Source organism: Cervus elaphus, chromosome 8 (genome assembly GCF_910594005.1).
Source record: "Cervus elaphus chromosome 8, mCerEla1.1, whole genome shotgun sequence".
Lineage (NCBI taxonomy): Eukaryota > Metazoa > Chordata > Mammalia > Artiodactyla > Cervidae > Cervus > Cervus elaphus.
In genome coordinates, this window is record NC_057822.1 from 18169179 (window position 1) to 18189713 (window position 20535).

Consider the following 20535-nt stretch of genomic DNA (forward strand, 5'->3'; position numbering starts at 1 on the left):
CAGGAGAGGAGGAACAATTCTCTGTCTTCTATTTTGCGCCACTGTATTCTCAGAATCTAGCACAGGGGCTGGAGCCTAACAGATGCTCAGTTAACTCCAGGGGGAGGCGTGAATGGGATTCTGTGGGCACAGTGCCAGTCAAGACCCAGGCCGGTTCAGAGATCCCTGCTGACCGACAGAAAGCCTGGGACCCTCAGTGGGGGCAACGTGAGTTCTGGCTTCAGGAAGCCGCCTTCTCCAGGCTCTTCAGTCTCCCAGATCGCATCCCACCCGGGGCTTCCTAGAGGGTCGGGGGGCGGGGGCAGGCTGTGAGTTCTGGCCTGCCCACATCCTCCGCGCGGGGATGCGGGGTCCCCCGCGGCGGGGTATGCGGGCCCCCCGGGCGGGCGCCGGCCCCGGGCATGCTCAGAGCGCGCAGGTCCGGGCGGCGGCGGCGGCGGCGGGGGAGGAGGGAGCGGCCGCCGCCGCCGTGCGCTCGCGGGCCCGGGCGGAGCTGCGCAGTCCTCTCGTAGCTGCGCCAGGACAGCCGGCGCGCGGCCGTGCCCACAAGTTGCCGGCCGCCGAGCACCGCGCCGCCTCCTCGCGCTCGCAGACCGGAGAGCCCACCCCGCGGCGGTCGCCGGCTCCCGGACGCACCTCCCGCGGACGCCCACCCCAGATGTGAAGCGGGACCGCAGCCCCTCGCCGCCCCCCACCCTGCCGGCGCCCATCGACAGAGTCTTGCCAGCGTCTCCTGTGCCCAACCCCGCGGCTGGAAGATGTGGCAGCCGGCCACGGAGCGCCTGCAGGTAAGGGGCCGCGGAGGGCTGGGGGCCAGCGTGGAGGAGGAGGTGCTTGGACCCGAGGAGCAGAGCACCGCTTGCAAGGGTTTGCCCGAAGCAGTCATGAAAGACACAAGGATTAGAACCTGATGCTGTCGGTTTCACCCAGCCGCCAGATACCCGGTCGGGGAGCTGGGGGGTGATGAAATTGAAGAAGGCTTAGCTCTGGGCATCACAACTTTTGCCTTCGGGGTTAGTGCGCCTGGAGATTTATATAAGATTGGACTTTCTGACCAGCAATTTTAGATTGTTTTCCACTGACACAGTTTACTGGTCTGGGGTTAGGATTGTTGCATCCAGATTATTATTATTGTTGTTGTTATTTTTTGTCTCCGGGAAAGACAGAACAAATGATTTGTGAAAGCATTTGTTTGCCAATATAATTTGGAAATACTCAGGCTTGGTTTGGCTTGGTCATGGTATGCTACTTATTTTATTTTATTTTTTCTTATTTGTTGGCCCTCTCGTCTCATCTCCCCTGAACCCAAGTTCCCCCAGATATTTGAAAATCAAAAGTGAAGTTCAGCCAGGAATATTATGCCCTGGGGTCATCTCTTTAAAAGTTTTTCTCGCTGCTGTCTGCTGAAATGCCAAACTGCCTTTAATTTGGATTCAGGAGCCAGGGAGTTGGAAAGGGGGGGTGGGTCAAAGTGAGAAAGTGGGGCGTTGTTTCAGAGAGGGGCTCATTCAGTGACACTCGGAACCCCAAAATCACCCCGACTGTAAGGTCTGATGACTGCTTTCCCTGGAAAATAGTCTGCCGAGGAAGGGCAGCTACCCTGCCAGATAAAACCTACTGAATCCTGCAGTTAAACTTTTGGCAGGCTCAGAGCCACATTGTTTTGTAGTAAACTTTGAAGAAGTGTTTAAGTGGTAAAATACAGCACGGATGTATCTGAAGTCTTGGGACAGGGAGGCCAGGAGCCCTGGCTGGCTTGGAGGTTTTCAATGAAAATTCAAAGGGCCAGACTGTCTCTGAGATGCTAGGAGAAGCTAACTAACCTTTGCCTGTGTGTTCTCGTGCTGAGGATTAACCTGCAGAGGGCATTGCTTTGAGCAGAAGTAGATGCCCCATGACTCCTTCCCAAGCCTCCCTGGGTCCGTCGTTTTAGGGAGGGAGTTCATAGTAAGAGCTTGCGACCCCAGGCCAATCCCCAAGGGTCTCAAACCCACTGAGCAAGAAAAGAGATCTTTAGCCTTGAAGATGGGGAGGTGGTTGACTGGCTTCCTAACTCCGAGAGTCAACATCGGGCTCTGAACCATTGGCCAGAGGTGATGTAAGTGTATTTCGGGACTGGCGTCAGCTGCCAGTTGTATATGTGCGTTTTTCCTTTCCTTCAGGGCAGTGAATTTATGCTAAAGGAAGGAGTGACTGAGCGGAGGTGGAGGGTTTCCCCATCTGAGTGAGGAGTGGAGCTCTTGGAGAAATGAGGCTAGAATTCCTGCGGGTGGCTTTTATGGCCTGGGGAATCTGTGTCTCTGCGGAGTTTGTGGATTTTTGCCCCTTGAAGTTATTTCTATCGGTGTGTTTCATGTAGGGACTCCTGTGTGTGCTCCGCAGCACGTGACCCTTGGCAGGGTCTAGCTCTGGCTTGCGTTTTGCATGGCAGTTGTCCCTCGCTAGAAAGGGCCTTCTGGCTCTTCTGTGAAATATACACACATGCATTTGGTGTGAGCCTGGTTTATTACAGTGTGCATTTGCAATGCATTCCTGTTTTCCTCTTCAAGTGTCAGATTGAAAGAGCAGGGGGGTTCCATATTTGAAAGCTCAGGTTAAACATGGCTTGTCACTAAGATCAGGTCACCTCTGGAAGGTACTTATCAACACAGGGCTTAACTTTCTGCTCCCTCACCAGGCCTGGTCCTCTTTTTAAAAGTATGTCTCAAACCTTGAGATTATAAAAGTGGAGAAAAACCTTCCTATTCATAGCTTCTTCCCAATAGCAGCTCTGCTGTTTTTTAGAACAGAATTTGGATGTTTTTGCTTTTTGCTTCTGGGGGAGGGAGTTGTTGAGGGTGAGGTGGTGAGTGAGTTGCTTGTAATAATATTTTATTTACATTCTTTGTGGTTATCTTTGTCACGGGCTCTGTTTGCTCTCTGGGATTCCCTCCCCCCCTTTATTTATTTCACCCTTTAAGGCACCATCCTATAGGAACATTGGTTTCTGATTCTTCAGTGAATGGGATGTTTTCCATGACCAGATGTTGTGGCCATGGTGATGGCGATGGAGAGCGTGTTCAATGGGGAAATGATGATGAATCCCAGTTGTTAACAGAGTTGAAACCCCACCCTTCTTACACAAATCTTTTTAACTGTCTCATATAACATCATGAATTTTTTCCTCATTAATTCTTAATGCAAACATTCTAATTTAGATGAGCTTGAATGAAGAAAGTGCTCCCAGTGCTTCCTATCAGGAATAAGGAGTCAATTTCTTGTACCAACACCTGGAAATGGAAGAGGTGAGGGAAGAAAAGGACATCTCAATGAATTGACTTGATTAGTCCCTATGGGTCGATGCCTGTTCAAAGTATTTGTGGTCCAGGGAGTGTGGCTGGACTTTATTTAAGCTAGAGGGTCACCCTCCAACTAATTTGAGTCCAGTAACCAACTCTCTTGCTCAAGAAATAGCATCCCTAATCAGAGTGGATTACCGTTATCAAACCCTGCTCCTTTGCCAAACAAAATAATGCTGCTGCTTTCTGATTTGCGGCTTCGCTGTTTGACCCAAATCCAGGACAGGCAAAGGGACCTGTTGCTTCGAGCAGGGCTGAGCTGGGGAATTTCTCATTCAGTCACACAGTTCATCTCCTCCCCTGAATGTTAAAACTTCTGTTAACATCCCACTGGAGCCCTCGCTGGGAGATTCTGCCATTAAAATTATAATAGGATCAAAGGGGATGTGAAGATTTAAATCACCACCTCAACTTTTAGAAATGAATAAATATGAATTCTTCCCTTTTTACCTTCTCCTTCTCACAGCAGACTTTTTTTTTTTTTTTTTAGAGGGACTCGGGAGAATTATGAATTTTTAAAGAAGCTGATTTGAAACAGGCTCTTGTCAGAAAAGTGAAAGGGGACTTTCCAGTAGAAAAGGGCTAAGTATTGGTTTTTTAAAAACAGAGATGAGATTACTTTGGGCCTCGATGTATTACAGTTTGCTGGGGTTGCCTGATTATCTTCATTGTTGGGCCAGGCAGATGCATGAGGGGTGACAGACTCACTGTCCACACAGGAATGTGGACTCAGCCATAAGGAGTGTGTCTTTCTTCAGAACATCTGACTTCTGTCTTCCCAAAAGACACACTTTTGGGAACCCTGGTGGAGAGCAGGAGAAAGATGACTGGAGAGTGAGTTTGGAATGAAGGAGACCAGGGCATCCTTGCCTGTGGTGTAGTTATTACAAGGACAGAGTGGGATGTGGTAGTAGAAAGGCATGGGAAAAAGTTCTAACAGATGCTAATTGTGGAGTCTGTGTGTGACCGTCTTCTTATGAGGCAGTCTGTAAAGGTTCCAATACTTTTCCTGTTTTGACTGATCTTAAACTGTCTTCATGGCAGATTTCCTCGTACCTCAGTCGATAAAGAATCTGCCTGCAAGGCAGGAGACCCGGGTTCGATTCCTGGGTTGGGAAGATCCCCTGGAGAAGGAAAGGGCAACCCGCTCTAGTATTCTTGCCTGGAGAATCCCATGGACAGAGGATCCTGGTGGGCTGCAATCCATGGGGTTGCAAGAGTTGGACACAACTTAGTGACTAACCCACCATGACAGATCCAGAAAGTACAGAACTTTCATTGAAAAAGTTGGCTGTTGTCTCCCTCTCACCATTTTGTTTTTATTTATTTATTTTCATTCACATTTTGATCAGTGTCTGTAACTAGAACCTCCAAAAGTGTGAAGTGAGGAAAGGTAGGGAGGAAACCAGATCCCGAAGAACCTTTCCTTTGACTTCTTGCTCAACTTTTGGCCGGTAGAAAGGTTGGCATTTGTGCCTAAATACCACTTGGCGATTATGGGAGGTCAGAGTGCTTTTCCCGTAGGATCTTCCTGCCCCTTCTGTGCCTTGTCATTTTGGGCTGATCTTGCCTTGGTGTGGATCGTCAGTTGTTCTCCACTTATTTCTCTGTGGTTATCATTTCCACTTTTCCCCGGAGAAAGTAGACAGGAGACCCTTCTAAAGCATCAGCTGGAGCCCATTAGACCAGGCCCATCAGGCAGAGAGAAAACCTTGGTAAATCTGACCCTTTTCCAGGCAGAGCAAATTGACAGGCAGAAACCAGAGGGAGGCGGGTCATGACAACAGGCACTTTTATGGTGCACGTGCTGGGTGTGTGGCACAGCATTAAAAGAGTTTTATTTGAATTATCTAGCTCATTTACTTCCCATAACTGCTTTTATCCCCATTTTATAGATAAAGAAACTGAAAGCCAGAAAGTTCAAATGATCTGGCCAGAGTCCGGAAGCCAGGCGTGAACTGAGCTGGAATTTGAACCAGGAGGTTTAGCTCTGGATCTTCTTAAGCAGTTATTATTATTATTTGGAAGGATGAGGTGGAGTATGATGCTTACTTGTGTGGGTGCTCTTGTTATTAATCAGTAGAATGAGCGGTGGTCTCGTTGGCTGAGAGAGGCCACTTTCATATTTCTTGTTGAATCGGTGTGGTTGTCTGTGTTGACCAAAGGTTACCCCATTTTTGGTGGCCCAGATCTCTGGTGGGGAATAAGCTGCTGTGTCGTCTTCAAGCTGTAATTCCCAAGTGCCATTTAAGAGTCTCTTGAGCCGGAGCACATGGCATTTATCCAAACTAGAGACCTAGAAAGCTGGCAATGAAGCCTGATCACGTCTGCAGTCATTCCCCATTGAAGCCAAAAATGGGGAGAAGGGAGGGGGGAGGTTGGAGAGTTCAAGAGCAATTGCTTAGAAATAAGCAATAGCTGCTCTTACGGACTCACAGGTTTCTCACTAAATCGATCCTACGTTTTGCTATTCTTTTCAACCCTCATAGTTGAGTAAGCACAGAGCATCTGACCTTATCCTTCCTAAAGAAAACTTGGCCTTCTCATTAATTTGAGGTCTTGCAGAAGTAAAATGTTATCTTACAGCATTAGGTCTTTCTCAGAGTCTTGACAAACTGGAGACCTTGAAAGCTGGCGATAAAGCCTGATCACATCTGCAGTTGTTCCCCGTTTAGACCAGAACTGCGGGGAAGGGAGGGAGGAGGTGGACAGTTCAAGAGCAAAATCTCTACCAAGTGACTTGCAAAATGCTTGCCTTGGAAATTAAAAAAACAAACAAACAAAAAAAACCTCTCTGCCCTTTGGTTACCCGTTGCCTAATGGGCTGTTTGATGTTGACTGTCCTGGGTTATCTTGGAGCATTAGGCAACATTTCGCACTTTGTTTGATGTTCCACATTGTCCCTCTCCTCCCTCTTCCCTTGCACTGACTCCATTCCCTAAAATGAGTTCGTCCTGTAGGTCGGATCCTGAAATAGCTGCCGCTGGCCAGCCCCACGCTACTGGTGATCAGGCTCCCTTGCGCAGGGCCATCTGACTCCTCCAATAGCAGCAGTTTAGGGACTCGTTAGTGGTCAGCAAATAAAACCAATTCAGAAGCACTCAATAGCTGCAGTGTGCTTCTGCTCAGCTGCGCCCCCCTCCCTGCCCTGGGGCACAAATCTAAACGGAGGCTTTATATAAGTAGAGCAAGAAGAAATAGTTGAGATGTTTGTCCCAAGACCTCCTTAGAGACTAGTGGAATCTGTTACCATCATTTTATGTTAACTTAAAAAAAAGTTGTGATCCCAATTTAGCTGCTCTCCAGTGATAAAGCATCAGTGCATTCACCGGGTCCAAACCCTCAGGCCAAGAACTGGAAGAGGATGCTGTTAGGGATAAAGCACAGGCTTGCTGTGTGCATTTGGCCTGTTTCAGCGCTGTCAAAGTCACAGTGGGCTCGCTCACTAGTCCGTCCTGCTGCTACTGGATCCTTCCTCTTGCTCTTCCATGTCTAGCAGCTTAGGTCTCCTCCTTCTCCCCTCATTTGTTGTAACTCAGGTCTTAATTTGATAAGGGAGGTTCTAGTAGTGAAAAAAAATGCCACCTCCTTCTGCTTTTTTAAGCCTGTCTGTTAGTTAGATTTTTTATTACTTGTATCCAACTGACATGGCTACTTAGGGACCAAGATTCAGATCAACCCCTGGTCTCTGTGTCTTACTCATCGTGATGGGTTGAGTCGCTTCCCTTCCCATCAAGATATGTTGAAATCTGAACCCTGGGACCTGTGAGTGTAGCCTTATTTGGAAATTGGGATTGTGCAGATGTGACTGAGTAAAGGTGAGGTCATACTGGGTTAGGGTGAGCCCTAAACTCGATGTCTTTATAAGGAGAGATCTGAAGACCCAGAGGAGACTCGACAACGAGGGCCAAGTGAAGATGGAGGCAGAGGATGGAGTTGTGCTACTGCAAGCCAGTGATCAAACCAGTCAGTCCTAAAGGAAATCAACCCTGAATATTCATTGAAAAGACTGATGCTGGAGCCAAAGTTCCAATACGTTGGCCACCTGATACGAAGAGCTGACTCATTGGAAAAGACCCTGATACTGGGAAAGATTGAGGGGGGAAAAGGGTGACCGAGGATGGAATGGTTGGATGGCATCACCGACTTCAATGGATATGAGTTTGAGCAAGCTCTGGGAGATGGTGAAGGACAGGGAATCCTGGCGTGCTGCAGTCCATGGGGTCACAAAGAGTTGGACACGGCTTAGCGACTGAAGAACAGCAGCGACAAGCCGAGGAAAGCCAAGGATGGCTGGCAACCACCAGAGGCTATAGGAGTCAAGCAAAGATGCCTTCCTAGAGCCTTTGGAGGGAGGATGGCCCTAACAACCTCTTGCTTTTTCGATTTCCAGTCTCCAGAACTGCCAGAGAGGACATTTTTGTGGTTTTAGGCCGTCCAATCTGTGGTGACATGTGACAGCAGCCCTAGGTGTCTGACGTGCTAGTACACTCATGAAACGTGCTGCCTTTTTATTTGTTTGTTTAGGGCTTCCCCGGTGGCTCAGTGGTAAAGAATCCGCCTGCCAATGCAGGAGACAAAGTTTCCATCCCTGGTTCAGGACGCTCCCCTGGAGGAGGAAATGGCAACCCACTCCAGTATTCTTGCCTGGGAAGTCTCATGGACAGAGGAGCCTGGCAGGCTACAGTCCATGGAGTTGCATAGAGTTGAACATGATTCAGTGAGTAAAAGAGCAACAACACCAACAAGAAGGAAACTAACACACTAGCACACTCATGACATGAAACCTGCTGTCTTTTTATTTAGTTAGTTTTGGCTGTACTGGACCTTCGTTGCTGCACTTGGGCTTTTTCTGTGGAGAGCGGGGGGCTACTCTAGTTGTGGTCCTCCAGTTCTTATTGTGGTGGCTTCTCTTGTTATAGAGCATAGCCTTCGGGGTGCTGGGGGCTCAGTAGTTGCAGTTTCCGGGCTCTAGAGCACTGGCTTAGTAGTTGTGGCCCATGGGCTTAGTTGCTTTGTGGCATGTGGGATCTTCCTCTACCAGGGATCGAAACCCCACGTCCCCTGCATTGGCAGGCGGATTCCTATCCACTCTGCCACCAGGGAAGTCCAAACCTGCTGCCTTTGTCTGTGTCTGTCTCTACTTCCTGAGGCTGAGATGTGCCTGACTTTCATATCCTGGGACTAAAAATCACTGTGTCCGTATAGCATTTTCTTTTTGTGCAGAGTTTGAATTTGTTTATGGTGGATTTGGAAAATAATGAACACAGGCATTAGAGGAACAGTTAAATGCCTGCTCCTTTCGTCCTACTTTTTTTCTTCTACTTCTGGTCAACATCCTGGGAAAATGAAGCAAACGCCAAGAAGACCATGTGCCTTGAGGGAGGGCCTCTTGGCAGTAACTCTGCTTCACGAGATAGTTCACTCTGGTACTTAAGATCATGGGCTGGGATGTGGAAGATAGTCCCTTCAGGGTGGATCTCAGTGACAGTTTTCCAGACAGGCAGAACCAAGGGAGGCCCAGGGTTTTATTCTCAAAATATTCCATGTTGTTCGTCTCTGCGATGTCCCTGGTTGGATAGCCAGCCTCTGGGATTTGCCTCTTCCCAACTAGGATAATACGGGCTTCCCATGTGGCTCAGAGGTGAAGAATCTGCCTGTCCCTGCAGGAGATGCCAGAGATCTGGGTTTGATCCCTGGGTTGGGCTGGTCCCCTGGAGGAGGGCGTGACAACCCACTCCAGTACCCTTGCCTGGAAAATCCCATGGACAGAGGAGCCTAGCGGGCTGTATAGTCCATGAGGTCGCAAAGAGTCAGACACAAGTGAGGGACTAACTCTCAATAACATTAGGAGTCATCATCCTTGACTTCCTGTGCCACCTCTTCCTTTTCATCTCGTGGCCACGACGGCTGCGGCCTGTGTGCCAAGGGAGGGAGAGGTGCCAGGAGAAAGGGGCTCCTTAATCGTTATCCTTTCTTCACGGTACATCCGTCCTAATCCTTTCATGACAAGCCCTTCCTCATGGTTTCCTTGTAATTGTGGGTCTGAGGATGAACACACAGATTCTGTAGACTCTTCTGCCCACTGCGTGCTTTGATGTGTTTACATCAGGAACCGGCTCCCCTCAGGTGTGGCGGCATCCTGGTGTTCAGGTCACCTATGACGCAGGGCAGCAGGCACTGCTGTTTACCTTCTGTGTCTTCTGAGGATGTTCCCTGGGCCCGGGACTGGGGGCTGTGGGACCATGGTAAGGATGAGGGACTGTTTTTTTTTTTTTTTATGCTTGGACTTCTTGGTACTGTGTGTGTGTGTAGTTGCTCAATTGTGTCTGACTCTTTGTGACCCCATGGACTATAGCCCATTAGGCTCCTCTGTCCATGGAATTTACCAAGCAAGAATACTGGAGTGGGTTGCCAGTTCCTTTCTCCCGGAGATCTTCCCGACCCAGGGATTGAACCTGGGTCCCTGATAGATCAGTTGGTAAAGAATCTGCCTGCAGTGCAGGAGACCCCAGTTCGCTTCTTGGGTTGGGAAGATCCGCTGGAGAAGGGATAGGCTACCCACTCCAGTATTCTTGGGCTTCCCTTGTGGCTCAACTGGTAAAGAATCCGCCTGCAATTCAGGAGACCTGAGTTCAATCCCTGGGTTGGGAAGATCCCCTGGAGAAGGGGAAGGCTACCTACTCCAGTATTCTGGCCTGGAGAATTCCATGGACTGTACAGTCCATGGGGTCACAAAGAGTCGAACACGACTGAGTGACTTTCACTTTCACTGCCACATTACAGGCAGATTTTTTACTGTCTGAGCCACCAGGAAAGCTCCCTGCCCAGGGCTCAAACCTGCAACCCTTGCCCTGGAAGGTGAAGTCTTCACCACTGGACCATCAGGGAGTCTCTTGGTCCCTTAGTTTCTCAGGGCTGCTGTAACAAAGTACCACAAGCTGGGCAGCTTATGCAGCAGAAATGTATTGTCTCACAGTTCTAGGGGATGGATGTCTCAAATCAGAGTGTGGGAAGCATTGATTTCTTCTGAGGGCAGTGAGGAAGAATCTTTTCCATACCTCCCTCCCAGCTTCCGGTGGTTTGCTGGCCATCTTTCCCCTTTCTTGGCTTGTGGCACCATCTCTCCAGGCTTTGCATTGCGTTCTCTGTGTGTGTGTGTCTCCATGTCCAAATTTCCTTTTCTAATAAAGACACTGATCACATTGGATTGGGGGCCCACCCTAATCCAGTATGATCTCATTCTAGCTTAACTGTTTATATCTGCACGGATGCTATTTGCAAATAAGATCACATTCTGAGCTACTTGGGGATAGGACTTCTACCTATGGAGGGACACAATTTGTGGAATTTATTTTTTGAGTCTCCTTCGTGGATCGAAATATCTCTCTCTACTTGAACCAACCACCAAAAAAAGAAAAAAAAAGGTTTTATTCCCAAGCAGTGGTACAGATAGATGTGTGATAGAGTGGAATCCACATCTTGTACATGTCAAAGTCATGACTACTATTTTAGACTTGATTTGATTAAAAATTTCAAAATAATATCTATTTAGGGTAATGAGCTAACACACCATAGAAGTGTGTGAAGTGTAATCCTGTTCCTTTGTGCTCGGTTATATCTGATTCTCTGCCACTCCATGGACCATAGCCCACCAGACTTCTCGGTCTATGGAATTCTCCAGGCAGGTATACTGGAGTGGGTTGCCATTTCCTTCTTCAGGGGATCTTCTGAACCCAGGGATCAAACCTGGGTCTCTTGAGTTCCCTGCATTGGAAATGGATTCTGTACCACTGTGCCAGCTGGGAATTCTACCCATGAAGGAGATTCATGTGATCTGTCTGGTAGTTATTGTCCCATAATTTTCTTAGGTTTTATAAATACATGCAGATATACTTTGGGTTGGTCAAAAAGTCCATTCAGGTTTGTCCGTAAGATGGTAGATGTTACCTGAATGGACTTGTGGCCAACCAGTATTTAGTTTTTTCCCACATGTGTTTAAATAATATAGTCATTATACATATAAAACTCTGTAATTGTTTTCACCTTGCAGAATATTTCTCGGGTATTTCTTTTGGTTAGTCCATGTAACTCCAACCCATTCCTTTTCCTCCTTGCATAGAATTTTGTGATGGAGCTGGACTATAGTTTATTCAGTCTTTCCTATATCAGGGAATATTTGGGTGGCACCCATGTTGTTTTTTCTCCCATAAATAATATTGTTATAAGGATCTATGTGCTATCCTTGTGCTTATATTTCTTTAGACAGAACTGCTAAGATTGGAGTTGCTGAATCAAAGAGGCTGTGTGTTTTAAATCTTAGCAACTGTCAAGGAGGGCCTTTTTTGAGAGTTCTGCTTTTTGATCAGAAGTTAATGTGATTTTAACAAAAGTACAAAGAAATAGTTTCCGAGAGAAAGGATAGTCTTTTCAACAAATTATGTGAAACAATCTGTATGCAAAACAGCAAAATCATCGATATCAGCAACAAACCTAAAAACTTCAATCCATACCTCCACAGATTGTATACAAAAATTCACCTGAAATGAATCATAGACACACCTGTACCATAAAACCATAAAACTTCTAGACAGAAATGGCAGAAAATCTTTGTGACTTTGTATGCATTTGTGTAGACAGTACTACAATCAAGATAATGACCAGATCCATCACACCCAAAGTTTCTTTGGGTTGGGCAAAGATTTCTTAGAACAATAACAAAAACACATTCAGTTAAAAGTTGGGTAAATTGAACTTCATCAAAATTGAAGACTTCTGTCTTTAAAAGATGTTTGTAAGAGAATGAAAAGATAAGATGCAAACTGGGAGAAAACACTTGCAAATCATATATTTACAATAAAGGGCTTGTATCCAGGATATATAAAGAACTCTCAAAACTCAATACTGTAATAAGATAAACAACCCAATTAAAGAAAATGAGCAAATGATTTGAACAAAAAAGTTATATGGATAGGAAATCAACACATGAAAAGACAGCACATGAAAAGTCATTAGGAAAATGCAAATTAAAAGCACAATGAAGTAACACTGTACAACTATAGAATAGCTAAAATTTAAAAAGCTTCAACCAAACTAAATGTTGGCGAGGATATGGAGGAAATGAACCTCTCAGGCTCTGCTGGTGGGGATATAGCATGATTGAAAGCAGAATTATAGCTGCCTGAGCCTGAGATGGGAGGAGGGGATTAGAAAAAGGCTGGAGAAAGCTTTTAAAGGTGATGAATGTGCTCAGTGTCTTGCTTACAGTGATGGTTTCATGGGCTTATACATATGTCAAAACTTAGGAACTTGTATACTTTATTACATGTCATTTCAGTTCAGTTCAGTCGCTCAGTCATGTACGACTCTTTGTGAACCCATGAACCAGAGCATGCCAGGCCTCCCTGTCCATCACCAACTTCTGGAGTCTACCTAAACCCATGTCCATCGAGTCGGTGATGCCATCCAGCCATCTCATCCTCTGTCATCCCATTCTCCTCCTGCCCTCAATCCCTCCCAGAATCAGGGTCTTTTCCAATGAGTCAACTGTTCACATGAGGTGGCCAAAGTATTGGAGTTTCAGCTTCAACATCAGTCCTTCCAATGAACACCCAGGACTGATCTCCTTTAGGATGGACTGGTTGGATCTTCTTGCAGTCCAAGGGACTCTCAAGAGTCTTCTCCAACACCACAGTTCAAAAGCATCAATTCTTTGGCGCTCAGCTTTCTTCAGTGTCCAACTCTCACATCCATACATGACTACTAGAAAAACCATAGCCTTGACTAGACGGACCTTTGTTGGCAAAGTAATGTCTCTGCTTTTTAATATGCTATCCAGGTTGGTCATAACTTTCCTTCCAAGGAGTAAGCGTCTTTTAATTTCATGGCTGCAGTCACCATCTGCAGTGATTTGGAGCCCAAAAAAATATAGTCTGATACTGTTTCCTCTGTTTCCCCATCTATTTGCCTCATAGTGATGGGACCAGATGCCATGATCTTAGTTTTCTGAATGTTGAGCTTTAAGCCAACTTTTTCACTCTCCTCCTTCATTTTCATCAAGAGGCTTTTTAGTTCCTCTTCACTTTCTGCCATAAGGGTGGTGTCATCTGCATATCTGAGGTTATTGATATTTCTCCCAGCAATCTTGATTCCAGCTTATGCTTCTTCCAGCCCAGCGTTTCTCATGATGTACTCTGTATACATGTCATTTACACCTACCCAAAGCTGTTAACGTCAGTGTGAAATTTTCATTGTATGCTAGGCACAGTTCTAGGTGTTGGGAACTAAATAATATGTAGTTTCTGCGCTCATCGCTGCAAATTGTCTGTAATTTTTGTTTGCTTGTAACTGGATATTAAAACTCTAGCCCATAACATTACTAATGAACTCGGTATTTTTCTTAGAGTTCTGTTCTCTCCTTTTGAAACATTTCTTTCTTGAGTTCTTGAAATGACATTTTCCATCAGTCTCAGTTTGCCCAAGGATCTGAGAGAAACCAGTAGTTGAGCAAGAGAAGAAATCCAGACTGGAAGGTGGAACGTTCAACGTGATGCCTTGCTGAATCTTCCTCATTCTGGATGGCCCTTTAGCCTCCATCCCACCAGAGATGTATTTCTTACTTCTTTCTAGCATCTTGGTTCTCCAGCTGACTTTTCCAGCTGCCCCAGTCTTCTGGGCCCTTTTTAGCACTGGCTCCTGGCTCCTGATCTAGGGGCCAGTAGACTCAGGAGATTTTGCTGTTAAAAGGGTGAATTTCTGGGGTGGTGGGTCCTGCTGTCGGGGGCCACCTTCTTGCCATTCTTCCTCTCCTGATAGAAAATACAGAGAGGCTTATCCTGCAAAACTGTTAGTGTGTTTTGATTCTAGTTGGTGATGTCATGTGCCTAGCAAATATAGGGTCTGGATTTCTTATGGAATGATTCATTTTTCTCAAGAAGATGGCAACTAAAAAATTTTGGATAAGATGCAAAAACTTTACCAAAGGCCACCAAACTTTAGTTTGAAAAAAAAAAAAGCTCTTGAGAAACATTCAGGAAAATAACTTTAGGAAACATCTTTCCCTTCAGGGAAGAAAATTTGAGCTATTTGACTTAATCTCCTGAAGTAAAGGGCAAAGAATATAAGACTTTGTTTAATAAATATATAATGAGATCATGCTGCCTTCTGTCCAGTCTGAGGTCCTATTGAAGTGATGGGGGTGCTATTTAGAATAGGAACAGAGGGCATGAACTGTGAGTCAGGCTCCTGGCAAACCAGGATGGGTGGTCACTCCTGAGTGTGACGGATAAAATGCCACATTTCTTCTGTTCCTGTGATCACTTTGGGATGAAGGAAAGAAATGAACTGGGTTGATGAAGGATGGCAGGTGGGTGAGAAAACCAGTCAGAGGGGAGATGGGGAGTTGAGGGGATAAAGGATCTGCAGACACAAAACAAGGAGGAAAGGGAAGGGGGAGGGTCACACGGGCAGGGAGCCTCGTGTCCCGAGCACATGTGTGTCCACCGCAAAGGTTAGCTGTCCATCCTGTGTTCTTTGTAGCTGTTGGCTTTGATACATTGTTCCTTTCAGCAGAGGCATCAGATGCTCACACCAGCTCAGGGATGCCGAGTATTTTGGTGGATTATCTGGCTTCCTTGGAAAAGCAATGCTTTGCAGATGAAGAGCCTGGAAGCTTTGTGGTAGGGAAGAAGCTAGATCCAAAGCCACAGGGGTGGGAGGTTAGGGAGAAATTGGAGGGCGTGAGAGAGTAAGGTTGTCCCTTGGTACATGTCGGGGGTGTTTGTTCCAGGACCTCCTGTGGGTACCAAAATCCATGGATGCTCAAGACCATTATTTAAGTTGGCACAGTATAATGGGCCCTGTGTGTCTGCGGATGCTGGACCCGTAGATACAGATGGCGACTGTATATCTTTAGGCTACCGGTCAGTCTTCCTCTGACACCTACAAGCTGTTAAATAGTAGAAAGACTATAGATAGGGATTTTGGGCTTCCCTTGCGACTCAGCTGGTAAAGAATCTGCCTGCAATGAGGGAGACCTGGGTTTGATCCCTGGGTTGGGAAGATCCCCTGGAGAAGAGAAAGGCTACCCACTCCAGTATTCTGGTCTGGAGAATTCCATGGACTGTATAGTCCACGGGGTTGCAAGGAGTCAGACACAACTGAGCAACTTTCACTATAGGGTTTTTAATCACAGACCCATGGATACAAATCTTGGCTGCTTCATTTATTAGGGATTACCTCACAGCTTCTGATTTATACTTTTTTCAACTTTAAAGTGAGATAACAACATTTAGCTCCTGACTGTCACCTGAGATGTAGAATACATGGTGTCTGGCATGTTACTGGGAGCCGGTGAATACTAATTTCTTTCACTACTTCTGATCCAAGGGGGGTACTGGGAATAGCAGTGCAGCATTTTGGAACTGGGCAGGTAAGTTTGGTGCTTCCCAAAGTGTGTTCCATGAAGCAGATGCTCAGCGAGCTGCTCATTTAAGTCTTGCCACAAAGAGTTCAGTCTCTGGATAGGTTTGGGAGACGCTAGGTGAAGCAGAGGGGGTCTGGTTTGCTCCAGGACTTCTTGTGGCCTTTCAGATGTCACTCCCTAGTGAATTTCGATAGAAGAGGAAAAGGTGATGCCTCTGCAAAGGAGCACCCAGCTTCCAGGGCACTTCATTACAGAACTTGAACTTGAATTTGACAAACTGTGGGCCTGAGGTTTGGCTCTAACTTACAAAAATGTTTCCTTTGGCCCCTTCAGTGTATATAAAAATTTTACAAATTAGTCTCCAGGATTGAAAAATTATAGGAATTTATATAGAAAGCTGGGCTTTCTGATTCTCTTAAAAACTATGGGATGCTCCCATAGTGACCACTGACCAACTGCTGCTCCATTGGGCAGGATGTGGCCTCCAGCTCCACCCAGGCCTTAGGGAGCACGCCTAGCTAATTCACATTGCCTGCTGGGCCTTGCAGGTACTGGGGTTGGGGACCCCGATCCAACTTAGCAACTTCATTTGACTCATGGGAGAATTGAATGCCAAATTCACATAGTGTTGGACTCAGGACCAGATCCTTGGTCTCCTGACTCTCAAACGCCAAGGTAGTAAATAACTGTGTGATTAAGTTCATTTGTTTAACATCCAGTTTTCTTTATGGGGCTTCCTAGGTGATGTTAGTGATAGAGAACCCACCTGCCCGCACAGGAGAGGTAAGAAACATGGGTTTTGATCCCTGGGTCGGGAAGATCCTCTGGAGGAGGAAGTGACAACCCACTCCAGTATTCTTGCCTGGCGAATCCCAGGGACAGAGGAGCCTGGTGGGCTACTAGGGTGCAAAGAGTCGGACAAGACTGAAGTGACTTAGCACACACATGCACCCTCTTCTCCACTCATCACTCTAGGAGCCCGCCGTTCGCTCAGAAAGTGCCCCTGCTCCTCCCATTTTCTGCCTCTCCCACTTCTGACTAAACACCAGTCACCTTTCCTACATCTCAGGCCTGGCAACTAAGATCCCTCATTGTTGTGGTATTGGCTCTTTAGGGGCGTTTTCACTGCTGAAGCAGATTGCCTCCAGAAAAAAAGGGTAAATTTAGAGGGTGGAGAGTAGTTTTAAATTGAGTGTATTTCCACATTTTCATCACAGATTATCAATCTACAAAGAACCTTTCAAATGCTGTTTTAGGAAACGCAAATTGAAAGACATCTCTAAAGGTGGCAACACCTTTATAATTAAGAGTTCCCTTTGCACCAAAAAGACACCCCAAAGTACCTTGCAGGTGTTTTCTGAACATCCTGGGGGCAGATCTGCTGCTGTTTCCCCATCTTCCGGAATTACCACTGCTCTACTTAACTCTTCCCCTTTCCTGCAGTGATAGGGGATTCTGATACTGTAGTATGAAAAGTACCTGAAATTAGCTCAGACCAGGGCTTGAGTTAGAAAACAATGAATTAGACACTCCTGTAAGGAAATGGCAGCCCACTCCAGTATTCTTGCCTGGAAAATCCCATGGACGGCGGAGCCTGGTAGGCTACCTTCCACAGGGTCGCCAAGAGTCGGACATGACTGAGCGAGACCTCCTCCTCCTCCTCCTAAATCAAGACTCTAGTTGGCTCATGAAGTCACACATGCCCTATGCTTCCTGGTTCCCCAGCTTTACATCATCTGTCTCTCTGGGTTAGGCTGTCTAATTATAGGTTGGAGAGAGTTCCCTGTTGATCTTCCAATAAAGGTTTATGAACTTTATTGATAACTATTCTAAAAATTATTGCACACTCTAGTCAGACCTAGAGATAGATCTTTCTGTCTATCTAGTTAACTAGCTGTCCTTCTAATTTAATCTGTTCTAATTGAATCTAGCAAAATAAAGGAATGATTTTGGCTGCAGAATACAGGAGTCCTGGCCAATCTACAAGCTCAGAAAATGTAATTACACATGAAATACTTATATTGTTCTGAAAAGGTTGACTTTTAGCTAGGAAGGAAAATATCCAAATGCTTTTGGTGTGTGTGTATGTGTGTGTGTGTGTGTGTGTGTATTTATGTGGACCATTTTTAAAGTCTTTATTGAATTTCTTACAATATTGCTTCTGTTTTATGTTTTGGTTTTTTTGGCCATGAGTCATGTAGGATCTTAGCTCCCTGACCAGGCATTGGACCCTCACCTTTTGGATTGGAAGCGAGGAATCTTAACCACTGGACTGTCTGGAAAGTCCTTAAAACACTTTTTAATAAAACATAGTTGTACCTTTGAAACATTGAAATAAGACCAAAGTAAAACTACCCTCAAATACCAGTCTTGTCATGAAGGGAGAGAGTTAGTTGTATCTGAAAACCTAGCCTAAGGATAGCTACTGCCACTAAACCTAAAACTCCTAGCTTTGAGCCTCCTGGCAGCCTAAGTAAGAAGAGAAACATGATGAACTACTTGGCCATCATTACCTATTACAACAGAATGTACATCAACTCATCTGGAGCCCCAGACTTTTATTTTTTTAATTGAAGACCCTGGAAATTACCATGCAGGCTATCATAACACAGATTATTGGACAATCACATTATTTGTAACTTTTGCCGAAGTTGTCCTTCAGTTCAGTTCAGTTCAGTTGCTCAGTTGTGTCCAACTCTTTGCGACCCCATGGACTGCAGCATGCCAGGCCTCCCTGTCCATCACCAACTCCCAGAGGTTACCCAAACTCATGTCCATTGAGTTGGTGATGCCATCCAACCATCTCATCCTCTGTCGTCCCCTTCTCCTCCTGCCCTCAATCTTTCCCAGCATCAGGGTCTTCTCCAGTGAGTCAGCATTTCACATCAGGTGGCCAGAGTATTGGAGTTTCAGCTTCAACATCAGTCCTTCAATGAACTCAGGACTAATCTCCTTTAGGATGGACTGATTGGATTTCCTTGCAGTCCAAGGGACTTTCAAGTTGTCCTTAGAAGCTGAAAAAGTAAGCAGTTCCAAAGGAATGCTGACTGTTTCTGTAGAAGTGCACGTCTGTGTTTTTTCTGCCCATCTTCATGTCTCATCTGCTGGTAACAGCACCCTGATTTTGCTTTTGGGAATTGTTCTTCCCCTGGTTCAGTGGAGGGGACTCATTCAGCTTAGAGAAGCCTGTCAATCAATGTGCCCTCCTTTCACTGTGGGGTTGATGTGTACCCCTAATGTCTAGATCAATTAATTTCTCTCAGGAGTAGGAATTCAGAGCAGGGTGGTAGAAAGGCTGAAAGCAGCCAACACTGATAATTCTGTCCACGTTGATCAGCAGAAACTCTGTTGTCCTGTAGCATGGACCCTGGGGACCCCTGATAGCTATCCTTTCTGAGCTTACTCCTTCCAAACTTCTTTTAATCCAGTGTTACTCCGATTATTTAGTATTTTTTTTTTCTGGCTAATCAGTTGCAACCAGAAAACTCTGATATATAGGTAGATGTTTTCTTGAATTCATGGACTTTAAGTCTTCAAATTCCATTTCACAGAAGGTGACGTGTGGAGCAGAGCTTGTGTGTGGAGAAAAGCAAGGGGGCCATGCATGCTTGAAGGACCTCCAGGATACCAGCTAGAAACCCAAGGGTGCACACGTGTGCCTCCTTATGGGTACACCTTCTTTGTAACAGTTGCACTTGCTTGATGAACAATGGATGCAAATATTCCCCCCACCCCAGAATTTTTTATGCATGTACCCCTGCTTTAGTAAGTTGTTGTTCAGTTGCTAAGTTGGGTCCGACTCTTTGTGACATCATGAACCGCAGCACGCCAGTCTTCCCTGTCCTTCCCTGTCTCCCTGAGTTTGTTCAGACTCATGTCCATAGAGTCAGTGATAAAGTGGCACTTACTAAATGATTCTATTTATCCTATAGTCCTGGTCCACAGCTTCCATGTTCTGGCCCATCACTGGGAAAATATTTTTGTCCTTGTTGTTTATAAGGGTGTAGCCCTGCTATTGGCATCTGCTATAAATCTTAAGGTTTTTATAACTTGGATGTCATTTTCACCTTCTTGCCAAATCCCTGCACCGAGAAAGTAGAGTGTCATGTTAAGTAATGATGCTTTTACTGCATCCAAAACAAATAAAGTAATTTTGGTGCACATCATAAAGTGAATCCCTCTTGTCTCCGAGTCTGGGGTAGAAATGGTGTCAGGGACAGAAACAGCTATTTTGGCCAAAATAACCGAAAAGACATGGTCTCAGGCTGTCTGAGCCTCTGTTCTTGAGAAACATTTGTAATTGTTGGTTAAAAATGTGAATGGTAAGTTCACTCTAGGACAATGTGGGTTCTTGAGCCCAGAAAGTTAAATACCTCCAACTTTGGCAGTCCTGATCTTCTGAGTAGAGAATATAGTTCCCTGGTTTTCAGGACCTGCTTTGCCACTTTGATTTAATACAAGGCGGAAATCTTCAAAACAAAGCTCTCAGGATCCAGGAAAAGTTCATCTGGCATCAGTTAGCTTGGGCAGGCCCCGCCCCCTTCCCCACCCCACACCCTTGTCTTTTCTCTGGGAGCTTGATGCTTTGTAGAAAATGAATGGCTTTGCAAAAGTGCAAATTTGGGAGAGGGTGGTACAACCAAGGAAAATTCAAATCGGCATTCCCCCTGTGGGAATCCGCTGGGGGAGACTGAAATTATATTTAAATATTCATTAAACAGCCAATAGCTGTTTTAGGATGTTGACAGACTGTCTGAATGGTAAAGCTCAATG

The 20535-nt window shown here is 45.9% G+C and overlaps 1 protein-coding gene across 2 annotated transcripts in view; it reads left to right on the forward strand.

The window, feature by feature from the left end:
* Positions 1–419: 419 nt before the first annotated feature.
* Positions 420–20535, forward strand: part of PID1 (phosphotyrosine interaction domain containing 1) — a 243932-nt gene continuing 223816 nt past the window's right edge. Inside the window, exon 1 of one of the 2 annotated variants that reach the window (XM_043909787.1) lies at positions 420–788. In XM_043909787.1, coding sequence (XP_043765722.1) covers positions 759–788 — 30 coding nt within the window. In that variant the 5' untranslated portion in view covers positions 420–758. Of the gene's footprint in view, positions 789–1591; positions 2099–20535 lie in introns of those variants that run through there. The other variant, XM_043909788.1, reaches the window with a different exon arrangement.